Here is a 20,547-nt window from a genome sequence, read left to right as displayed (position 1 = left end):
GTCTTCTTTTCGAATCAAGCCGAGTTTCTGCCAGTAGGTCTTCCTGGTATACGGTGTGGAAGTGGTTGGGCTCACGGAGTTCTGCACAGTGGGCTGCTTTTCCGGGTCTCCAGAATCCGTGACCCTTGAATCAGTGGCTTCGTCTTCCGTGCCTTGTGCGTCTGGTTCAATTCCAAGGAGAGGTTTTCGATGAAAGTTGGTCTCCTCCATGAGAAAGAAGCAGATGATGAAAGCTACCCCGTTGAATATTGCACACCAATACTGCCGAGTTGTCAGCATAATTGACATCATCTTCATGAGACACACTCACCAGGACCCATTGCCAGTTTTGGCCGTAATTGATGAAACCCGAGCAGAGAGGTGCCACGAAGTTACTACCGGTCAAGAAGAGTGCGTATACTCCCATGTAAGTCCCACGTTCGTGGGTGAAATACTTTCCCATTTGTCAGAGCTCATATTTGCTTCCACACATACATTGGACTGGGATCTACTTACAACGTCCGAAATCGAAATTTCACACAGAGATTCAATTGGTGCCCCAAAGAAGCCCTGTAAGATCTTGTTGGCGATCCACTGACCGTTGGTCGTTGTATATGGAGCCCACATCATGATACCCTTCAGGGTGGTCTGTTAGCGTTATGTCGCAGAGGTACAGATTCCAAAAGCATCACTCACAGTCGTGGTCAGAAGACCCAGCAGATATACTGGACGCTTGCCATACTGCTGGGCAATAGGTTGCCAGAACAAGCAGCCCCAACTAAAGAGTCAGAAAGTCAGACAGTATTCTCCCCAAAGACACAAGGCACTGAAGGATAGATCGAGGACATGCAACACACCCGAAAGCAAGAAACATGTAACCAGTGCCGGCGTTCAAGTCTCCTACAGATAGACTCGTGGCTTCCGAAATGGGCACGATGACTGAGTATATGGCCGCTGAAGCATATCCGATAGCCAGGATATAGCTGCAGTATCTCATCAGCACTCACACAGCAGAACACTTCTCGATTTCCGCCACGTACACGCACTGACAAAACAAAGCAAGTTGTTTGCGTCTTGGTGACCAGTTCAACGGGTCATCAGGATTGTCAGATGGAGGAGGTACGAGGACGATATCGTCCTTGCCACCACCAGCGTGGCGAGCTTGGACTGTTCCTTGCAAATCCACCAGGTGTACCGTTCCTGGTACGTAGTCATCTGCCGACGCAGTCATGGTCATCGGCTTGCTGTGGTCCAGTATGAGCGAAACACAAACTTATGGAAGACTTTCAGAGCAGTTACGACCACATCAACTATTTGAGTGTTGATCAAGAGGATTCACCCTCTCTTTTTATAAGCACACGGTACCATCTTTCGGTCGAAATCTATCTGCATGAGCTACACTACGCGAGTGAAACTAATAAGACGATCGCTGATCCAAACAATCAGATGCACATCTCGACAGACGGGGTTCGATAACTGCTAGCCCAATGATCCATTTTTGCGAGTCTATCGCTCTTCTGGGTCGCACCTACAACTCACGCTCAAACCAGAATAGCTGGGTATAAGGTCATGGTCCCATGTGGTTTTCTACAAACTGACCAATTGAAGATAATTACGAGAAGTGGATCTTCTTGTTGACATTCCGGAATAAAGGCGGGTATGATATGGTCCCATCATGGATTCGATCCAGTGGATTAATCCCATATCTTGACCCTTGTCGAGTCGCCATATCGTCACAGAAATCCTGCCGGACTCTCTGCAAGCTTGTCACTTCGGAGATATCATGTCCTATCTTGGCTCCGCACTGTCCCAGTGGCGCGGGCAAGGTTTTGATAAGAAAATTGATCTGTATCCTGTTCGGGGAAGAAGCTGGAGATACCACATTGGCCAGATCAGCGTGCGTGAACCCCCGTCTTTTCTCCTCGAAACATGACCAGGTGTCCGTTGACTCGCAAATATACTCGATTGGTCACGTTGACAGCGAGATGAACTCGTTGTCTTGAATGTCTGAGTCGGAGGTACAAAAGGAAGTCGTGGATCATTGTCACACAACTTTCAGTCTCGTTCTCAACATCGAAGTATATCAAAAATCGCTTACTCGAGCGAAACGTGACCCGTTTATCTTCAGGATATACTATTTTCTGACTACATCTTCTGGTCTTTCTTGATTTTCCAACCTTCAAATTCTAGCACGGCAGATCGGGCCACATATAGCCAACCATGGTTCAAGCAGCATGGCAACTGAAAGCCGAGAAATGCAGGAAGGTCTTGCAAGACTCGTTGAATCCTGCCTGGCTTTTGCCTGCCAGTGAGCTACCACCGCCTGACCATTTGAACGTTGCAGATTTTCCGGACAAATGTACTCTCCTGGAGCCCAGGGAGCTCGAAATCACCAAGAAAAACGGGGTTGATCTTTTGGCAGAAATGGCCGCGGGTACTTTGACAGCCGTTGAGACGACCACTGCGTTTCTCAAACGTGCCCATATTGGACATCAATTGTTGAACTTTGCCACCGAGTTCCTGGTGGAAGATGCTCTTGCTCGCGCTGTCGAGTTGGATGCATACTACAAGTCTACTGGTCGTCTTGTTGGCCCTTTGCATGGTCTTCCGATCTCTGTGAAGGAGCATGTAGCCATCAAAGACCACATTTGTCATTCTTGCTATATTGCATGGACCGACAATGTGGCCACAGAAGATGCCTTGCTTGTCAAACTTTTGAGGAACGCCGGGGCAGTGATTCATGTGAGGACCAATGCACCGCAAAGTCTCATGGTGAGTTCAACTTTCTCCAGTCATGAGATGCGACCACTTTCTCACGCTCCTTCTTAGCATATCGATTGCGATAACGTCATCTACGGTCCTACTGTCAACCCTCACAATCGTAAACTAACTCCAGGTGGTTCCAGTGGTGGCGAGGGTGCATCTCTCGGCTTCCGCTGCGCTGTGCTTGGTGTAGGAACTGACATTGGAGGCTCTGTGAGAGTTCCAGCTGCGTTCTGCGGGGCGTACGGACTCAGAACAACAGCACTCAGAAATCCCTACAAAGGTGTTGTATTGGCTGGAGACGGCCAAGAAAGTATTCGCTGTGTGATTTCCCCTCTAGCGAATAGTATAGCCGATATCAATTTGTTCCAAAAGGCAATACTCGACCAGGAGCCATGGGAAGAAGAGACATCGCTGGTGCCATTGCCATGGAAGCAGGCACCCCCAGCAAAGGTAGACGGAATCACCGTTGGGGTCATCTGGGATGATGGGTGAGGAAGCGATTTATATCGTGTGGCCATTCAAGTATCTTGCTAACTTCGTTATCAGTGTCGTTCACCCACACCCCCCAGTCTCCCGTGGCCTTCGCCGTGCAGTTGAAAAGCTCAAGGCAGCAGGAGTGAAAGTAGTTGACTTTGAGCCTTATGAACATGCTAGAGGCTGGGACATCCTCGCTGCGCTTTACTTCCCTGATGCTGCAAAATTACAGAAGGACATTCTCGCAGAAGGCGGAGAGCCTGTTGCACCGTTGACTACCTGGGCTTTCAACTATGCTAGGCCTGAGCCGCTCACTGTGGCCGAAAACTGGGAGCTAAATGTCCGGCGCGAAGCATACCGAGCAGAGTGAGTTTGTGTGCCTGCGATAAGATCTGCCATGAATCTCTACTAACTTGTGTAGTTATCATCGAGTCATGAAAGAGCGTGGAGTAGACTTCATTCTTTGCCCTGCTTATTTGGGTGTAGCATCAGAGCTTGCAACTGGCCAGTACTGGCTATATACCGCGATATGGAACATTCTTGACCAACCCTGCGTGGCGTTCCCAACTGGCTTGAAAGCCGAGCCGAGCATTGATGTCGTTGAAGCTGATTACCAGCCACGGTCGACTGATGATGAGCGAGAGTATAAGAAATGTATGTGCAACGCCATCATTTTCATTTGGACTATACTGACAGGGAGCTGTAGATGTTCCCAGCAAATTTACTGATGCTCCAATTTCGTTGCAGCTCGTGGGGAAACACTTCCGCGACGAAGACACTGTTGCTGCTGCGGATTTAGTTTCCAAGATTGTGCAGGGATGAATCACATTAGCTTCCAATAGTATCTAGTTCTTCTTGGAGAGCTTTTATATAGCAATGGGGTTTGACTGTCTGTTGTAAGATAATGTAAAGTAAGTTTCTTAACAATGAGATTGATCAAGCGGAGAACACCATTTCTTTCGATTGATTGACCCACCAGGCACACTAGTGACGAGACGAGAGCTTTTTGAAATGGTGTGTTGATGAAGAGCCCTAGAAAGCATAATATACAATAGGCGCAACGAGCAGTATGTACGGAGTACGGGCAGGAGGAATTCATCCCAATTAAAAGTGGGGCCCACCATATAGTCGAGGGGTCCTATTGTAGACCATCTTGTCTCGCTTACCGTCTCCGTATCCTGTGCCTAGAACATGTCCTTCCCCGAGGTCCACGCACCCTCCGTATCTCTACATTCTCTCCTCATTACCACAAACCACCCCCCACCAAAGACGACGACGTGACAACTCAAACTTTCGCGACCTGGAGATCGCCTTGCCTGGCAGGCATTCTCCATGGCCTGGTGTGTCGCTGTAATACTAGCCCAACCATCACAATGTCCAAGGCTCGTCTCAGGACCAAAACTGGTTGTTTGACATGTAAGTCGAATCCACGACAAATCTCCAATACTCGGCACTAAAGCCGTTACAAACTCAGGCCGGCAGCGGAGAACAAAGTGCAATGAAGCAAAGCCTTTCTGTGGAAACTGCACCATCGCATCGCGCGAATGCAGGTGGCCAGTGTCAAGTGAGCTTTATGATCGTCGATATCGAGCTCATCAATCACGACAGTGCACAGATGCTCAAGGTCAGGACGGCATCACGTTTGTAACGCACGACGTCGACGAGGCCTATTGTCGAACAAGATCACCTGGAGACTTCTCTACGCCGATGAGACAAAATCCGAAAATGCACTCTGCAATATGCTCCAACGACGAGATTGCACTCCTTCAACATTACCTCGACGCCTTTGGGACATTTGTGCTTCTCGGAACAGCACATGCTGCGTTCCGTCCAGAGTATCTCGTGTGCATAGCAAGGTTCACACTGACCTACGCTCCTGCCAAATGCGCCATCCTGGCATGTTGCGCATCGAATAAATACCAGCTCACAAAGGAGGAGCAGTTCCGAAAGCTTTCCTTGAAGTACTATTGTCAGGCCGTGAAGGAAATCAATGTGGCTTTGACGGAGCTGGAAAATTCTCGCAGCGGTCCGAACGATGCGCTGGTGACCGCAGTGGTGCACATGTACATCAATGCGGTAAGTCGTGGGAGACAGACCTTTTCTTCCAGTCACAATAGAATTCGGGCATCAGCTGAACAGTGTCCTTTGTAGCTTTGGGGTCCTGACCTCCATGACGATGCGGCAAACCACGTCGTGGGAGCTGTACAGTTGCTCAAGCTTCGATATGCGAAATCACCGCTGTGCATGGAGCAACCGATGCATCGAATCAACGCCGAAAGTGTCATTTACCAATCATTCCTCTTATCGATGGAGCATCCTCTTCATGCACCATTTGAGGTGGACACGGCCTTTCTAGCTCAGACGCAGAATGTTCTCAGCCCTCCGACGTTCTCGGATTCCTCAGCGGCTGCAAACAGTCCTGTTCTCGGTGTTCCTTTACAGCTTTTCTGTCTCATATCAGATGTGATGCAGCTATACAAGTCACCGGAACTAATCAGCGCCGACAATTTTACCAGGATCAAGCGGGAAATGGTTCACTGGGAGCACGTGGCCAACACCATTGAAAGAGCAGCACTCTCACCCACCGATCCAACGCCAGTGCAAGAACATCTCAGATGCGATATTAAACACGAATATCCACATACGAATGCCATGTTGCTGTACATCTTTGCAGGATCGCTACTACTTGATTGGGTAGTCGAGTTGATTCAAGGGCAATCAGAGGATCTGGAGGAGCCAGCCTGGAGTCCTCCTGGCAAGCCCAGGACCGAACCTCTGTTGATGTCGAACACGGTATCTAGTCCATCACCCCCGTCATCGCTCAAGACCAGCTGGCAACTTTCTCGTGCGCTTGCCATACTTCGGCGCCCCGAAATCCACGAAAGCTGGACCTTGTGTCATCTGGGTTGGTGGCCCATGATGATATTCGGGTACGCAGTAAACTGTGACGAAGACATTGCCTTGGTCAAGCATGTATTGCTCTGCATGCGTCAGCGTACAGGGTACGGACTTCTCGACCGGATCCTGGCGGAGCTCGAACAGCTGTGGGCCGCTCGAGACACCTCGTGGGCTTTGAAAGGAGGATGAAACAAATCACTGACGACTGTTGAGGGCTGTGTGTACTGCTTGCTACAGCAGACCTCCACCGTCTTCACACGCTCGATTAGACCGGACCACCAACAATCAGCTGTCGTTTGGGAGCAATTACTCTCGACCTGCTCCGATGCTCAAGTCGAAATATTTACTGCCTGGATTCCTGACGATCGAAGCTTTTGACGAATACACTTCAACTCAGGATCGGTACTACCAATAAATCAACAAACTCTTTGAAAAGAAACTTTTCGAGGGCCTGCAGCCTAATTCTTTCTCTTTCTCTCACTTCTATTTCATTGTTTCCTCCCTTCCTTGGTGGCATTCGACCTCATATATCCTATTATTCAACCGAATTCCTTCAAAATCGCTACAATGAATAACAACCCCAAATTCATCAATCCAGACGCACACGTCGATTGTTCAATTGATATCGAAAAGGGATTTCTCCTATCAGAGACTGATACGGGCTCGGCCTCGACTACGGGAGATGTCTCCAAGTCTGCAGCTTCGTCTTCTGCGGACGAAAGCAACACAAACGATGCTCTTCCTGGGCAGGTGAGTATCTCTCTCTCTCTCTCTTCTATCCTCATGGGTCAAACGTCCACATTCTGATATTATTTATCAAGGACCAGCAGAACGATGCGAGCCCGTCACCGACCAACCGCACTACAATCCTGGTCCTCGAATATATTCTCGCCGCAATGAACGTCATGCCATTTTTCGGCATGGGAGTCCGGGCACTCTTCTATAGCGGCAGTATATGTCAATACCCCAGAGAAAAGGCCACGGGAGCCGTCATAATTGGATGCTTTATGCTCTGGAATGGAAACGCTGGTCTGGTGAGGATTTTTGATCATGAGGACATGAGCAGAGACCCCGAAATCCGCCAACATGTGGTCGCTCTAGTTAGCCTGATCAACACGTACGCGGCTGGTTTCCTTATAATGGGCCTGGCGCAATCTTGTGGAACGGATTCATATGACTGCAAAGGTTGACACTGGAAAGGACTTTTGGGTGGGGTTCGGATGGATGGAGAGGAGTTTTCGTTTCGGTGTCGGCATCGACAAGTGAATACGATCGGAGCTTTACGTGGTGCACATGAGTATGGAGAATTTCGTTTGCATGATGAGTTTGAGGATCATAAGTCCACGGACGATACTAGGGAATGTTGATGGCGTGTCCTGGCTGGGGAAAAAAAGTCTGAAACTTCTGCTCTTCAAATATTGATCAGAACTTTGAATGTAATCGTTTGTATTATCAATATTATATTGCTTTTGCTCGGCAGTACTAGATTGTGGTGTACGGAAACTGCGCATCCTCTTGACGATAAGAAACAAAATCCCGCCTGAGAGTGGTGGGTGGAATGCTACAGGGGTCTTGAAACGTTTGTGGGATTGAGGCGACCACCTGGCCGCATATTACTAGTTCCATCGCAGTCACACTTCACGGTTGTCTGTCCGGATAATTCTATATAACCCCTTCTGTACTCCGTATCTTCTCCCTTCCACTCAAGATATCAACCTCAACAGATATTAGCAAGAAAAAAAAATTAAATGGCAAAAACAATCAACAATTAGGATTCGCTGCTCGTCACCGACGCAACTACTAACTAATCGGCTTGTGGCTTAAGTACGGCTGAGCGAACGGGAAGCCCTGTTTTCCACAACCTGTGGTCGATTGCGAAAGGAAGTCTAGACTTGCAATACATGAACCACCATAAAGGGGGTTTTTCAGTTTTTATTAGGCTGCCTAATTACTTCCTGTTCCCAGGTTGCTAAATGCAATACTTTTTCGGAGCACCAAATACCTCTCACATCGGACACGATCTCGACAATATTTTTGATGCACCAAGACTAATTCTGTCCTGGTTTTATTTTTCCCGGAAATGGTGAAGCGATGAGCGAAAGATTTGGGCTTCTTAGCGACTGCACAACTGTACAGAATGAAGATGGAGGAATTTTCTCAAAGTTGTTCATTAGGGCGACTCTTGCGGAATCTGATAAAAAGCGAGAGTTTTAATACTTGTAGATTTACTTTTGGTACGGGTCTATTATACCAGAGACATGACACTTTGTTCCGCTATTATCTACCTAGACATTCAAAGCTGATATCACACGTACTGTATTTCAACATGAGTACGTTGCTTGCTGCGAACATGGCAGTTGTACCCTTCGCAACCGAGTTATCTGCACTCACAAAATTATTCCTCCATGACGTAAAGTAGATAGAGAGCCTCGACGCGTTTAAACTGCGGGAAATGTGACCGAGACGCGTCCCCCGCTATTATCGCATTGATTTGTGTTCGACGAGGCTGTCAAAAGTCTGCATTGAAATCCTTGATCGGATTAAAGCACCATGATATAAGGAGGGGCTTTTTATACCTTTGGAGGATCGAGCGATTACGTCCCTGTATCATTTTCATCTACATCAGAATCACATCCTCAAAAGAACGCCACGTCCAAAAAAAATGTCTTCTCAACGTACCGACTTTCCACCAGTCTCCTTCTCTGCAAGATACCCCCAGAAGAGTCTTCGGTTACTAGAATTGCCACATGAGTTGGTGGCTACGATAGAAGAAGGGAGGAAAATCGGTTCTGCTACGAGGTGCGTCTGGCCGGATATGGTTGTCAGCAATCGATCTGAAAGAAGGAAAAAATCAGATCATATGCACTAACTTGGGAATCTCCGATGCTAGGATGCAACTCAAGTCATCTTCGACGAGCCAAGGTTATCTACACCTCTGCACCAATGACAAAATGTGGGCTGTCAAGCAAGTCAGTACCAGTAACAGCGTTTACGTCACGGAGAGCACTGGAGCTGGTGGTGAACCACGTAGTAGTAAGAGGAGGAAAATCGAACATGAAAAGGACGAGGAGGAGATGGATGTGGACCAACAACAAGACCAAAAACAAGACGACAATGGAGAGGTGACGGCAATCTCTCAAGTCAAGAACATACTCGAATTGATCCATGTCGACACGGACGCCATCCAGCTCGAGGCCATGGTCAGGGATATGCTACCTCTATATCACAATGACGATGACGACGATGACGCCGACGTGGAAAGGTACTCGAAAGGTGACAGATACATCAGGATTGAAGACATGCTCCATGACATCCCCGCGCCGGACAAGGTCATTCTCGATGCCGCGCGCAAGTTGTTCGTGTTTGGTCTGTCGATAAAGGGCGACGACCATGAACGAGTCGCACTCTGTATGCCCACTTCATCATTACTGCTTCGGGCGTGGAAATCGCTCATGCAGACTTACACCCTTTCATCATTCAAGTCGGAGGACTGGAACGATGTGAAAGGCTGGCTCGGCCCGGTTCTGGCTGACATGAAGCGCAACATTGATGACGAAACCGAAAGCGCTCTCCTCACTTCGGTTGCCATGGCGAGTTTAAGACGATTTGCTATCTTTCAAGAAAGGGATCTGAATTGCCGTCAGTCCCCCCACGATACGTTTACCACGATGCCCCCGGAAACTGTAGGCTGGGACGGCAGTGGGGGTTGCGCGGTCGTGGGAAAGTGGCTTCTCGAGAGTCTTTACAACAATAACAAATCAAACACGGCGGCGGCGGCAGCAGCGTTGTCGGTGGAAGAATTCAAGCAACAATGGGAGCAGATTTTGCCCGACTCTTGGGCCAAAGATTGTGACGTGGTCTCTCTGATCAAGTCCAGTAGTGTCGAGGTGGAGGTCGTAACAGACGGCCAGGGAACGGAGGTGTTGAAGTTCCCGACAATCACAGCACATGGTGACCTTGGCCGCGTGACGGCGGTCAACAAAAGTGCAGGTATTGCTGGCGCCGCTGGCACTACCGCCACCGCCGCTGTAAACGATGCCAAAGCACAGAAGAAGAGAAAGTGGCATGAGAAATTTGGCGCGCAGAGAAATCCTGCCATGAAGAAATAAAGAAGACAAACGGAAATCTTGTGATAGAACTAGAGTGTTCATGTAAGGTACTCATGTGGTTATGACCCAGCGTGGACTTGCAATGTAACACAGCTTTTCCTAATATCACTCAATGATTGTGTGTTGCTCTTTGTGCATTCTACCGTATCCTTTCTGGTCTCTTGGAGTACTCATAATTGTGTGACGGAAGTTTCTATCTTGACCTACTAGCTAAGCTGCCAGTTGTCTCAACTTGCCCTTCTCCTCCTCGGTCAACTGTTCGAAGAGGGGCTCGAAGCCAGGTTTGCCGGCCTCGGCCTTGAACCAGCTCATCAGGTACTCGGCCGTCTCTTCGTCCCGAGCCCTGCTGCCCGTGGGACTGGCGGCACCGTCCTCGCCGACCATGGCCATCAAGTCGTTCCTCACGCTCGCGCTGGCCAGGTCGATGGCCCCGCCGGACCCGACGTCCTCCCACTCGCCATCGTCGTCACCACCCTCTGCGTCCTCCTCGTCGAGCGCAGCCTCAGCCGCCGCCTGCGCCGCCGCGAGGTTGGGGAACTGGCTCGTGGCGGCACTCGCGAGCTCGTCGACCATGATCTTGAGAATCTTCACGTCCGCAGACACGCTGGTCCACTGATCCGGGTTGAGTCTGGCCTGGGACCGAGTCTTGATCCGTCCGCTGGGGTTCGCCTCGATGATCAAGTCTCCCTTGACGCGGACACTCTTGACGCGTTCGTCCTGCAGACTGAAAATCTTCGACAGTGCCACGACGTTCTGACGGACCTCGTCGAACCCGGCAAAATGGACCGAGTTTTCCAACCACTTGGTCAGGACGACTGACAGACCGTTGACGCCGTTGATGTTCACCTCCGACAGAAAATCGACAACCTCCTTGGGCGCAGCCAGACTGAGACCCACAAAGACCATGCACAGGTTCTGAATGAATTGAATCCTGTCTGCCGTGGCGAGACGGATGGCCACGGCTCGCAGCAACTCCATCAGGTAGGGGCCCAACTTGTCGGCGCCAAATTTGTTCACGAGCGTGCTGGCGAGCCCGCCGACTTCTTGGCCCGCGTTCTCGTCGACATCAGGTGAGTTGAGCAGACGGTTGACAATGGCCAAGAGAACTTCAATGGCAGATTTGCCTTGTGAATCGGTCCAGGTGAGGAATTGCGCCGAACCTTTCTCAAGCATGTGTTCGACGGCGAGAGTCGCGGGGCGCACGAGCTCGGCATCGGTCGCTTCCATGAGAACACGCTGGAGTTTTGGCATCACGGCAGATACAAAGCCTGCTGGAAGCGGTTCGGAGCCGAACTCGGCCAGAGCAGAGACGAGTTCGGCGGCGAGATTGGTCAACTCCGACATCTGGGTCATGCTGGCTACTTCGAACGCGCCAGTAAGGGAAGGAATGGTCTTGGAGCAGAGGCGGACGTAGTTCTCCTGACCATGAGAGGATACCGATGATACGATGCCCTCAAAGGCTTCCGTGAGGAGGAGGAATAATTGGAAATTTCCTGCGCTGTCGGATGCGAGCGTGAAGAAGAGGTCAATCGCACTCGTCTCGGTGATGTTCGTGGTATCAAGCATAATGGCGTCACGAAGTGCTTGAATCAAGGTAGCCTTGACGTCGTCTGCATCTTCGAGCTCATCCTTCAAATCGTGCGAAGAGACGTACTCGGCTACTGCGTTTACGATTGCACCCTGCATTGGCAGCGTGACGTTCGATGGCAGTGCTTCCAGGTAGGTCGGTATGACATTCAAGCAAGCGACTTTGACGACTTCGGAAGGATCGCTCACGGCCGCATTAACAGCATTGGTGAATGAAGCGGCACCTGCAGGAGCATAATCATTTCCGGCGACTTTGAATAACGCGCCTAGCAGAAGCTGCGCTGCCGCACGCATGAAGGCGTGAGAATCCTGTAGAAACGCGGAGACCTGCTCCAGAAGTGCTGATGCAATGGTAGAGTCAAGGTTCCCAGAGACCTCACTAACGTCTATTATGCATTGATTGAGGAGGTAGAGTAAGGCTTCCCGTTCTTTCCAGCTTGTTGAAGGGCTGGAGAAGGCATGCTGGTTGAAATGAAGCATGGCGACAATTGGCATTTGTTTCAGCCATTCACCGAGGCTGCGGACAACTAGTTCACCACAAGCCGCTCGAGGAGTGTAGTTTGCCGTGAGGGAAGTCGCTTCAGAGAGGTACAGGTTTGCATCGTACTCCCACAATCCCTCTTCTTCTGCGGGGATTCTCGCGTAGAGGACCAAGACTCGAATGAGCTCTTGGAGCCACTGAACTGTGTGTTGAGCGTCGCCTAGTTGTTTCATCTGTGAAGATAGCTCTGCTCGAACAGGTGGTGCTTTCATTGTGACTTGCAAGAAATCAATCTCTTCAAGTATCAAAGCATCTAAGCTGCACGGTAGGTTGTCGCTATCAACCAGTTTACCTTCAGCCGTGCCTTCGATGAAAAGTTCCGCATATGGAGACGCCACCCTTGACAACTCTTCCCAGACAATTTGGAACAGACTAACGGCGTGAGGTGAAATGGCGTGGACATAGACTGATCTTAATTTGTCAAGAGTCTAACGATATGTCAATTCATGCCACCTTCACAGTTGATGATCCAACATACCTTTACAACTTGCACCTTCAAGGCCACAAGTCCACGGAGATTAGTCTCGGTCTGGTCGATGGCAACAGCCGATGAGTCGGAGATCGGGAGAGGCGCTTTCAGGATTTCCATGAAGAAGGGCATCCATGATCTCATTGATTCGTCCAAAAAGGCCTTGACCGCGGCTCCGTGGTCTCCCATGACCATCTCCAGCATTTCAAAACACGAGCGGAATACATTGAGCGTCATCGCTCGAACAATAAGTCCGCGGTTGTTATCGGTGGCCACATGTTGTAGGCCGTTGACCAAGTCACGAGCGACCATGAAGAATTGTTCTTCCGTCAAGCCTGAGTCAATCAACTCTGCGAGAACGCGCAAAGCACCATGGACGGGGGCATCATTAGTGGATGTGCTCAATATCGTCAGAAGTGAAGGGAACAACGTCGGCCAGGCGTCTGGAAAGTCAACACTGGCGATTCTGCTCACGACTCCAGCGGCTAGCGCTTGGATTGCAGAGTCCTTGGGAACCTGGTCGCCTTCAACAGTACAGAGGGCAAAGATTTGATCGCGCACACGGCCTTTGGCCGCGTCGTCGAGGTACGTAGTTCCTTTGAACGTTTCGTCGAACTGTGGAGACCAAGTGGCTTGGACGTAACCCTTCAGCGCCGTGAGTGCGGACTTTCGTGACCCCGTATCGATGTCATTGTGTGACGCTATCGTGAGAAGCGCAAAGGGAAACTCTGGCTGGCCATGGAGACGCAACAGACCTTGCTCAGCATCCCTAATGACGGCAGTGTCTGGCCGCGTTGTCGCTTGGAGTAATTCAAGAACTTGCTGCTCCATCTTGAAAGGCATGCGGTTCGCAAGGCTGGCTCGACTGGGATCCAAGCGTGAGACTAGACCTGATGAGCACAGGTCAATTTTCGAGTGGACAATGAGTTCTCGCAAATATCGGCTACACCATCACAGGGTGCAGAGTAGCATCATTTGGTGGACAGGCAACGATAAACGCTCACAAGGCACGAAATCATGAAGATGAAACTGTTTACTTTTCGCTAGAGATGGATGTAGGTGGTTTGAAGGCGGATGTTCGAAGTCGCGCTCAATGCGCTCACGTGATTCGCGGCGCGTTGAAACTGCCAAGCTTGGATATGATTGGTTACTCATCAAGCTGATACTATGCTGTTCAAAAAGGGGTTTGATAGCAGCAGGGGTGACATCATGGAGATTGGTTGCTATGGTATGCGATGCACAAGGGCATTGAGATCAGAGGTGCGCTGTCCCAGCTATCACAGTGTAGAGAAGATGTTACCAAAAGGATATACCGCTGTGGTCATCACGTTAGGAAGACTAAAGAGTCAGGGCATCAGGGCAGGGGTCGTCGTGAGCGGAGCGAGAACATCAGTACAAACATCATGGACAGCGCTTTAAAGTCCGAAAAGGCTCCATGTTCTAACATTCTCATTGATTATGGCCACCGACTGAAAAGCAACATGTATACTCACACATCTTCCACCGGGAGACCGGCACCTCCAACGAGCCCAGGCTCTCAGATGCCACTGTAGGCAATCCAGTCTTGGGCCGCCTGGGCCTCGCTGTTGGTACCGACCTCTTGGCTTCCGATGAAAGCCTGGGTCCTGACTACCGCATTTCTGGCGCAGTCCATCTTGAAAACCTGGAAGGCTCCATTAGTATACATCGATATGTAATCGGGGAGGGTGTGGGTACAAATTTGGCCATTCCTGGCGCCTCGCAGTACACCTCCCAGGTGACGGTCATGTCGACCGTGAAGCCCTCACGGCGGCCAAGGTAGGCAAATTGCCTCTGAAACCAACGCCAGCTGTGGACAGCCCCGTCGAACGCCTCGTCGACGACTGCATTGGCTCCTCCACAGTTCTGGCAATTGATGACGTGCACAGTGTCGACAAAACCGCCAGGAGAATCGACGTCGTGAAAGAGATTAACTTGCTTCAGCTTTGGAAGCCAGGAGCGATCAATGTGGACGAATGTATTGAACTCGACGGTGATGGTCTCAACCTCGTCTAGGAAACTTTCGGGAAAATGGCGAAGAGGATCTTGATTGGCTTCCTGCGGGTGATGTGCTTGCCAGATCTTGAGAGTCGTTGCTCTTGCAAGCGAGGGAACAGCTTCACGAAGGAAAAATTTCGATGTTCGAATGATGTCTGTGTGTGCGTTTTCAATGAGCTTGTACGGTGAGAACCATGCTTCAGGTTGACACCCCCCATTCATCATGTTTCTTGGAATAACTTCAATTATTGCTCCATCGAATAGATAGCCATAGATCTTCAATCTGACCTCAGGTGGCAGAGTATCAAAACGATGACAAGCCATCCCAGTGTATTGGAATTGACCTAGACCCTGACCTAGACCCTGAAGTAATTGTGCAGGAGGCCTAGGAAGAAGCATTCTCGGAGGAAGGTAGTTTGGAGTTGCATGCATAGGCAATGCAGGAGGTTGAAGAGGCATCAGGTGGCCCAATGTAGGAACAATGCCTGCGTGGGTGCCTACAAGCGCCTCGTTGAGAATTTGTTGTTGCATGAATCCCTGAGGAAAGTACTGCACGTCAGGCATCCATGGGGGGGCGATAATGTTTTGGTAATAGATAGGAGGATGATGGAGAAAGACAGTCTGAGTGTTGATGCCATTTGCTTGCACAGGCGGACGTTGAGCTATCGATGGGACTGAGTGAAGTATGTCATCGCTAGACACAGCTGGTGGCGTTAGATGCATCTCATAAGGGTTGATGGTTTGTGGTCTGTCATCGATGTTGTCGTAGAGGTCGTCTGTAGCAGGGAGAGCTCGGTGATCAGATCTGGAAGGAGCAAAGAATGCATAGATCCTGAAAGGGCTGGGTTGATTCATATTCTCTGACATTTTGGGGCTTGACCTCACTGTGAAGGTGAGTTTGCTCGACTCGGAAAGGTATAACGAGAGAAGTAGAGCGTTTGATGGATGTAGAACTGTGTCACACGCCAGGCAACGTACTCAACAAGGTTCTGATGCAACAGGAATGCAAAAATAAGAATGTGTGTTCAGGTATGAAGGATGCAGAGTGAGAGAAGAGGAGTAGCAGTGAGAAATACCGGTCAGTAAAGTGAGTCCACAAAATGGAAGCTCGCCCGCACCAACACATACGACAACTCAACTCACTTCTCGAAAATACTTGCTACTCTCTGCTTTTGAATGATTTTGCGTGCTTGTCTGATTTGAACCATTGTACCTTTGTCATTGGCAGGAGATGAATAGTGTTGTTGTTGTCTCTGGGCACCATGTACTTGTCAAGTACCATGTTCTTGCAACGAAGAGGAGCCAGACCAAACTAGGTTTGTGACCTACTCGTCTTGGATGATACTAACGGCTGATATTGCCTGTCCAGGCTCACCTTGCATAGCCTTGGAAGACCTTGTCGACCGGGAGACCATCTATCCTTATCTCAATCCACGATCGACCGATGTGGAGGCGGGACAAGAGTCAGAAGAGAAGGATCAAAACTTGATGTGAATTTGAAGGGTGATCACCTGCAGCCAGCAGAGGCATTCAAGAAAAACCTGTCCACGGATCTTGATAGCGGATAGCAGGGCCTCTCGACTTGTGCAGCAAAGTTCCCTTGTTGAGATCAATGATGGCATGCTGCGAACAATGTTAGCTACCCCATCCACAAGAGTAATATTTTCGTAAGTAACAGCTCTGTCAGCTGATGAGGAGAACTCATCCTGGTAGCACAGAAGCAATGGGAATGGTTTCCTTATCAGAGTATGATCTCACGAGAGGGCCATTAATGCGAGCTCGACCATGGTCTCATCTGCAGCAGAACTCTCCGGAAATATCTTATCAAGGTATATACACCAGCTTATTATGTTACGGAGTTCAGACCTTTCCAATTTGTACAACTGGTCGACACCGATCAGCGCTTCTGGGCACAATCCAGGGTCTTGTACAATCAGTCATGGAATTTTCGACATATACTGCTGGGTTAGACGGCGTGGCCCGGGAGTCGTGGCCGATATTGGCAGGGAAGAACTGAATCATGACATCGTATCGAATTCGTCGACAGATGTGCAATACAAGAAAGATATGGAACGGCTGACAGGGTCAAACAAGCATCGATATGTCTCTTTCCGAATCTCGAAGGGAAGAGCCAGGATTCGGCAGGACGGCACGTTGGTATTTGAATCTGTCATTCTTGGACATGTTTACTCTATTTTGTCCCTTTCTGCGACGCTAATTGGCATCGACGCTCCTTCTTTACAAGAGGGCATAGGCGATGTCAGCTTTTCTCAACAGACAGATAGTCCTTTCAGCAGACTTACCAGAAACCATCCAGCTCCCACGCGATGAGCAAGATCCTTCAATTCTCGAGGAGCGTATCCTTATCCCGAGCACTTCAACGGCTCAGCGTATCTATCGTCCAGGGATATTTCAATATCTCTCGCGAGCTTATGAGTGCAGAACAAACATAAAAGAGTGCTGGGCCATAGGGTCCACTGCCATATCATTGCCCGGCATGACAAGATGCGATCACGCTCATCACGTCGCAACACACAAGGGCTTTTTTGAGGCTGGTGACAACAACATGTGAGCCTGAAGTAGGTAGGTTAGGCGAACATAGCTCGGAAAAACTATACGCCTATACGCCGAACTGCCGTCGCATGGGGGTGTTCAGCCTCGTCTTAATGCACACGAAAAGAAACACATGGTTCTGCAGGGTTTAACAACTCTTTTGGGAATTGCTTGACTGTGAGTATCACTTCGCTTTTCATACAACTTTGGAAGGTGAGAAGTGGCACTTTGATACAATGCTATAATAACAGGTCACCGGCTGCCTCCACCAGAGGACCTACTCCGTATTTCGTACACAGATCCCGACTTGGGTCCCATAGTTAACAGACTACAGCGTATGCCACCTACACAACTCATAAGTTGAAAAGGAACTGGTTTTTGCCGCATTGTCTCTGTGTGTCTTGGCTTGAGAAGGGTGCTGCTCTTTGTGTCCCTTTTCCGGCATGTCCAAAACATAGAATGTGAGTGGGACAAATTTGGGGTGTTTTGACTCGCCGCTCATGCTATTCTGTGCCTTGACCGCTACCAACCTCGTGTAAATTGTCTATGTGAAGAGCTCATGAACGTGGAAAGAAGCTAAAAGTCCCTTGTTGGTCATGATGGACCCGTCTGACCACAAGGTGCTCAGTCTTCATCCATAGACTCCCAACCATCTTGTCCCTCTGCTCCTGTCTCATCGTCATCGCTCTCATCGCTACTATCATTGATGGCAATGAACCTCTCCTTGCCCTCAGTTTCGGGCAACTTGACTTTTCCAGAGAGAGCTTTGCGCACACCTGGGTTCGTACTGATATCCCACACCTGCAACTGGCCTCTACTACCAGCTACTGAAAGTCTGAAGGCAACTTCTGGATCAGGTGCGAATTGTACAGAAAATATTCGGCCAACATCTAGATTTCTCGCCACAATCATACTAGGAATGTTGTTGTCGATATTCCATAACTTGACTTTCTTGTCCTCTGACCCTGTCGCAATCAAGCCAGGTACAGCCGGATTTATGTCGAATGCACTCACTGCTCCATCATGGGCTTGCAATGTCCACTTCGCCTTGCTTGGCTTGTCATGCGTCTCTGGTATCACCCGGGCGTCAAAGTAATGTACCGTCCCGGCATCGGTGGTGACGAAGAAAAAGTTGGAATCATGGACATCCCACTTGACTTTCTCAACATCAGCTTCTACCACCCACCTTGGGGCGACCGCATCAGGTGCTCGCATGTCGGTGGCAACTACTGTACGATCATAGCTGCCACTCAAAAGCACCGTAGACTCTGTTGGGTGCCAGTCCAAAGCACATACCTTGTCAGTATGCATTGGATACGACTTGGCACATTTTCCGGTGTTCAAGTCCCATAGTTTGACTGTTTTGTCTGCTGACGCCGAGGCAAGTAAATTCCGGTGTTGTCGATTTGCGGCGAGAGCAAGGACGGCGTCCACATGATATTCGTCATTGGCCTTCGGCTTCTTCTTTTTCTTGGACGACTTCTTTTTCTTCAAGTCCTTGGCGGTTGTATCTCCCTCAGCTGCTGTCTGTGGTTCCTGACCGAGAATGGCGTTGGGATACATGCTGTCTACGACGTCCAAGTCCCAGACCTCTATCTCGGGACTCATGGTACCGACAGCCACAAAGTTTCCATCTCTCCGCTTCTCGGCCTCCTTCCCTACGGGTACGTTGATCCATTCCACGCATAAGGGAATGGCAGGAAGCATGATGTCGTGGTGAACATACAGATTATCTGCATCATCTTCATATACAGACACTTCGAGGTGGGCTACCTCATCTTCGACTTTAGCAGCCAGAATGAGATTGTCTGACGGCAGGATCTGCAGCTCTTCTCTCTCGTCCTCTGATTCTTGCTCGCCTTCTGGTAGCACCAGATACGGATCTTCCTCTTCGGGCGCATGATATGCTAACGAACCAACATTTCCAAACATGGCAAATTTCTGATTTTGTTCATCCGGTTCGTCGTTATCGTAATCTTCGAGATTGTACTCTTTTAGATCGTCGTCGTCGTCTGCATTGGCCTCTGTAGTCTTTGAGACTTCCATTGTGGACACGCCGTTATTTGAATCCGTATCTTGGGACTCCTCATCCTCCTCTTTCGAGTTTTGAGCCCTCTCTAGATCTTCTTGTGCATCTTGGAGTTGCAGGCGGGCTAGCCTGGAGATGCGATCCAGCTCTGCCTCGTCTACCTGATATCTCGTAGGGAATTGAGCCGCGACTCCCCTTCGGACCCAAGTAGTGGCCAAAGTCATCGACATCTTTGCGAGTTGGTAGTTGATTTCAATCTAGCCCCAAACAATGAGGCGAGGCCTTTTCGAAGGGCCTCCAGAAAAAAAGCGGCAGAATCTATTTTATGGCGCGGGCGGTGAGGGGCACCTGCAAGGCTGCGCATGATCGGCACGAGGCTAGCTCTTGGCTTCATTCATTGGTTCCACAGCATGCGGCTTTCAACGCTGAAGATGCCTTCCGCTACCATCCCATCCATCGCCAACATCCTTACAACAACGCACTTCTCTTGACCCATGTGGGCGTGGCTCGAGCCGCACGATCAGTATTGGAGGCGAGTCTCCACGAAAATGCATTCCCATCTGCACACAAAGGACAATGTCGGTATGTGGCAAACCAAGAGCTTCCGGTCTCATGATCCTATACATGGAAATGCGCACGACTCATTATTGGCATTGTATGCCTGGTTGCGTGTGCAATGGCGTCCTATAACGCCTGAACAGTCAAGAAGGTGTACTATAGGCCAGTCACTGACCAGAGATCAGATTGCGAAGAGATCATGAACGCTCTCGATGAGTGTCACGCCCGCGGCTTCCTCTACAAAGCGATAGGCGGTTGCAACGATATAAAACGAGAAGTGAACAAGTGCTTGTCTGGCGAAAGGACGAAGAAGAGCAGCAAGAACAGAGAGACCGCTCTGGAGCGGAGGAAAAGAATAGAGGCGATTTGGGACAAGATGGATGAAGGAGACTACTCTGCGCTTGAGGCATTTACGAAACGAAAATGACCGAACGATGCCTTGTATTCATAATAAGGAGGAGGATATTGTCACTAAACACCTACAACCACATATACTGTCGATTGCGGAATGTTCCAAAAGTCTGCTCTTGGTCACCTGAGGCGGTGGCCTTTGTAAATATCTCAAAAT

At 49.7% G+C, this 20,547-nt stretch overlaps 6 protein-coding genes across 6 annotated transcripts; 4 read left to right on the top strand and 2 right to left on the bottom strand.

The window, feature by feature from the left end:
- Positions 1–2,199: 2,199 nt before the first annotated feature.
- PV06_05151 (uncharacterized protein) lies at positions 2,200–6,306 on the top strand (the record flags this gene model as incomplete). Its single annotated transcript, XM_016406127.1, has 7 exons — positions 2,200–2,751; positions 2,809–3,233; positions 3,292–3,585; positions 3,641–3,873; positions 3,926–4,029; positions 4,828–5,295; positions 5,371–6,306. The coding sequence occupies 7 exons, from the start codon at positions 2,200–2,202 to the stop codon at positions 6,304–6,306; spliced, it is 3,012 nt and encodes a 1,003-aa protein (XP_016264333.1).
- Positions 6,307–6,684: 378 nt separating this feature from the next.
- PV06_05150 (uncharacterized protein) lies at positions 6,685–7,307 on the top strand (the record flags this gene model as incomplete). The annotated part of the gene is made up of 2 exons (XM_016406126.1): positions 6,685–6,867; positions 6,939–7,307. The coding sequence occupies 2 exons, from the start codon at positions 6,685–6,687 to the stop codon at positions 7,305–7,307; spliced, it is 552 nt and encodes a 183-aa protein (XP_016264332.1).
- Positions 7,308–8,682: 1,375 nt separating this feature from the next.
- Positions 8,683–10,300, top strand: PV06_05149 (uncharacterized protein). The gene is made up of 2 exons (XM_016406125.1): positions 8,683–8,916; positions 9,008–10,300. The coding sequence occupies exons 1-2, from the start codon at positions 8,780–8,782 to the stop codon at positions 10,224–10,226; spliced, it is 1,356 nt and encodes a 451-aa protein (XP_016264331.1). The 5' UTR covers positions 8,683–8,779; the 3' UTR covers positions 10,227–10,300.
- PV06_05148 (uncharacterized protein) lies at positions 10,263–13,858 on the bottom strand. Its single transcript, XM_016406124.1, has 2 exons — positions 12,833–13,858; positions 10,263–12,782 (listed from the first exon to the last, which is right to left on the bottom strand). The coding sequence occupies exons 1-2, from the start codon at positions 13,664–13,666 to the stop codon at positions 10,437–10,439; spliced, it is 3,180 nt and encodes a 1,059-aa protein (XP_016264330.1). The 5' UTR covers positions 13,667–13,858; the 3' UTR covers positions 10,263–10,436.
- A 3,680-nt stretch (positions 13,859–17,538) lies between these two features.
- On the bottom strand, positions 17,539–20,404 carry PV06_05147 (uncharacterized protein). The gene has a single exon (XM_016406123.1). It carries the CDS (start codon positions 19,649–19,651, stop codon positions 18,017–18,019), a length of 1,635 nt encoding a protein of 544 aa, XP_016264329.1. The 5' UTR covers positions 19,652–20,404; the 3' UTR covers positions 17,539–18,016.
- On the top strand, positions 19,747–20,406 carry PV06_05146 (uncharacterized protein; the record flags this gene model as incomplete). The annotated part of the gene is made up of 2 exons (XM_016406122.1): positions 19,747–20,003; positions 20,142–20,406. 2 exons carry the CDS (start codon positions 19,747–19,749, stop codon positions 20,404–20,406), a joined length of 522 nt encoding a protein of 173 aa, XP_016264328.1.
- Positions 20,407–20,547: the final 141 nt, after the last annotated feature.

The sequence above is a fragment of the Exophiala oligosperma genome (assembly GCF_000835515.1).
Source record: "Exophiala oligosperma strain CBS 72588 unplaced genomic scaffold supercont1.4, whole genome shotgun sequence".
NCBI lineage: Eukaryota > Fungi > Ascomycota > Eurotiomycetes > Chaetothyriales > Herpotrichiellaceae > Exophiala > Exophiala oligosperma.
The sequence above is the reverse complement of the archived record's forward strand: the minus strand, read 5'-3'. Positions and strand labels throughout refer to the sequence as shown.

What these genes read in the sequence shown, in the direction of transcription:
- PV06_05148 (XM_016406124.1), bottom strand. Translation starts at nt 13,666, where the DNA reads ATGCCTTTCAAGATGGAGCAGCAAGTTCTTGAATTACTCCAAGCGACA. An exon ending in TGAAGGTGCAAGTTGTAAAG is followed by an intron (nt 12,783 to 12,832) that starts GTATGTTGGATC and finishes ACATATCGTTAG; the next exon opens with ACTCTTGACAAATTAAGATC.
- PV06_05147 (XM_016406123.1), bottom strand. Translation starts at nt 19,651, where the DNA reads ATGTCGATGACTTTGGCCACTACTTGGGTCCGAAGGGGAGTCGCGGCT.
- PV06_05149 (XM_016406125.1), top strand. Translation starts at nt 8,780, where the DNA reads ATGTCTTCTCAACGTACCGACTTTCCACCAGTCTCCTTCTCTGCAAGA. An exon ending in AAAATCGGTTCTGCTACGAG is followed by an intron (nt 8,917 to 9,007) that starts GTGCGTCTGGCC and finishes CTCCGATGCTAG; the next exon opens with GATGCAACTCAAGTCATCTT.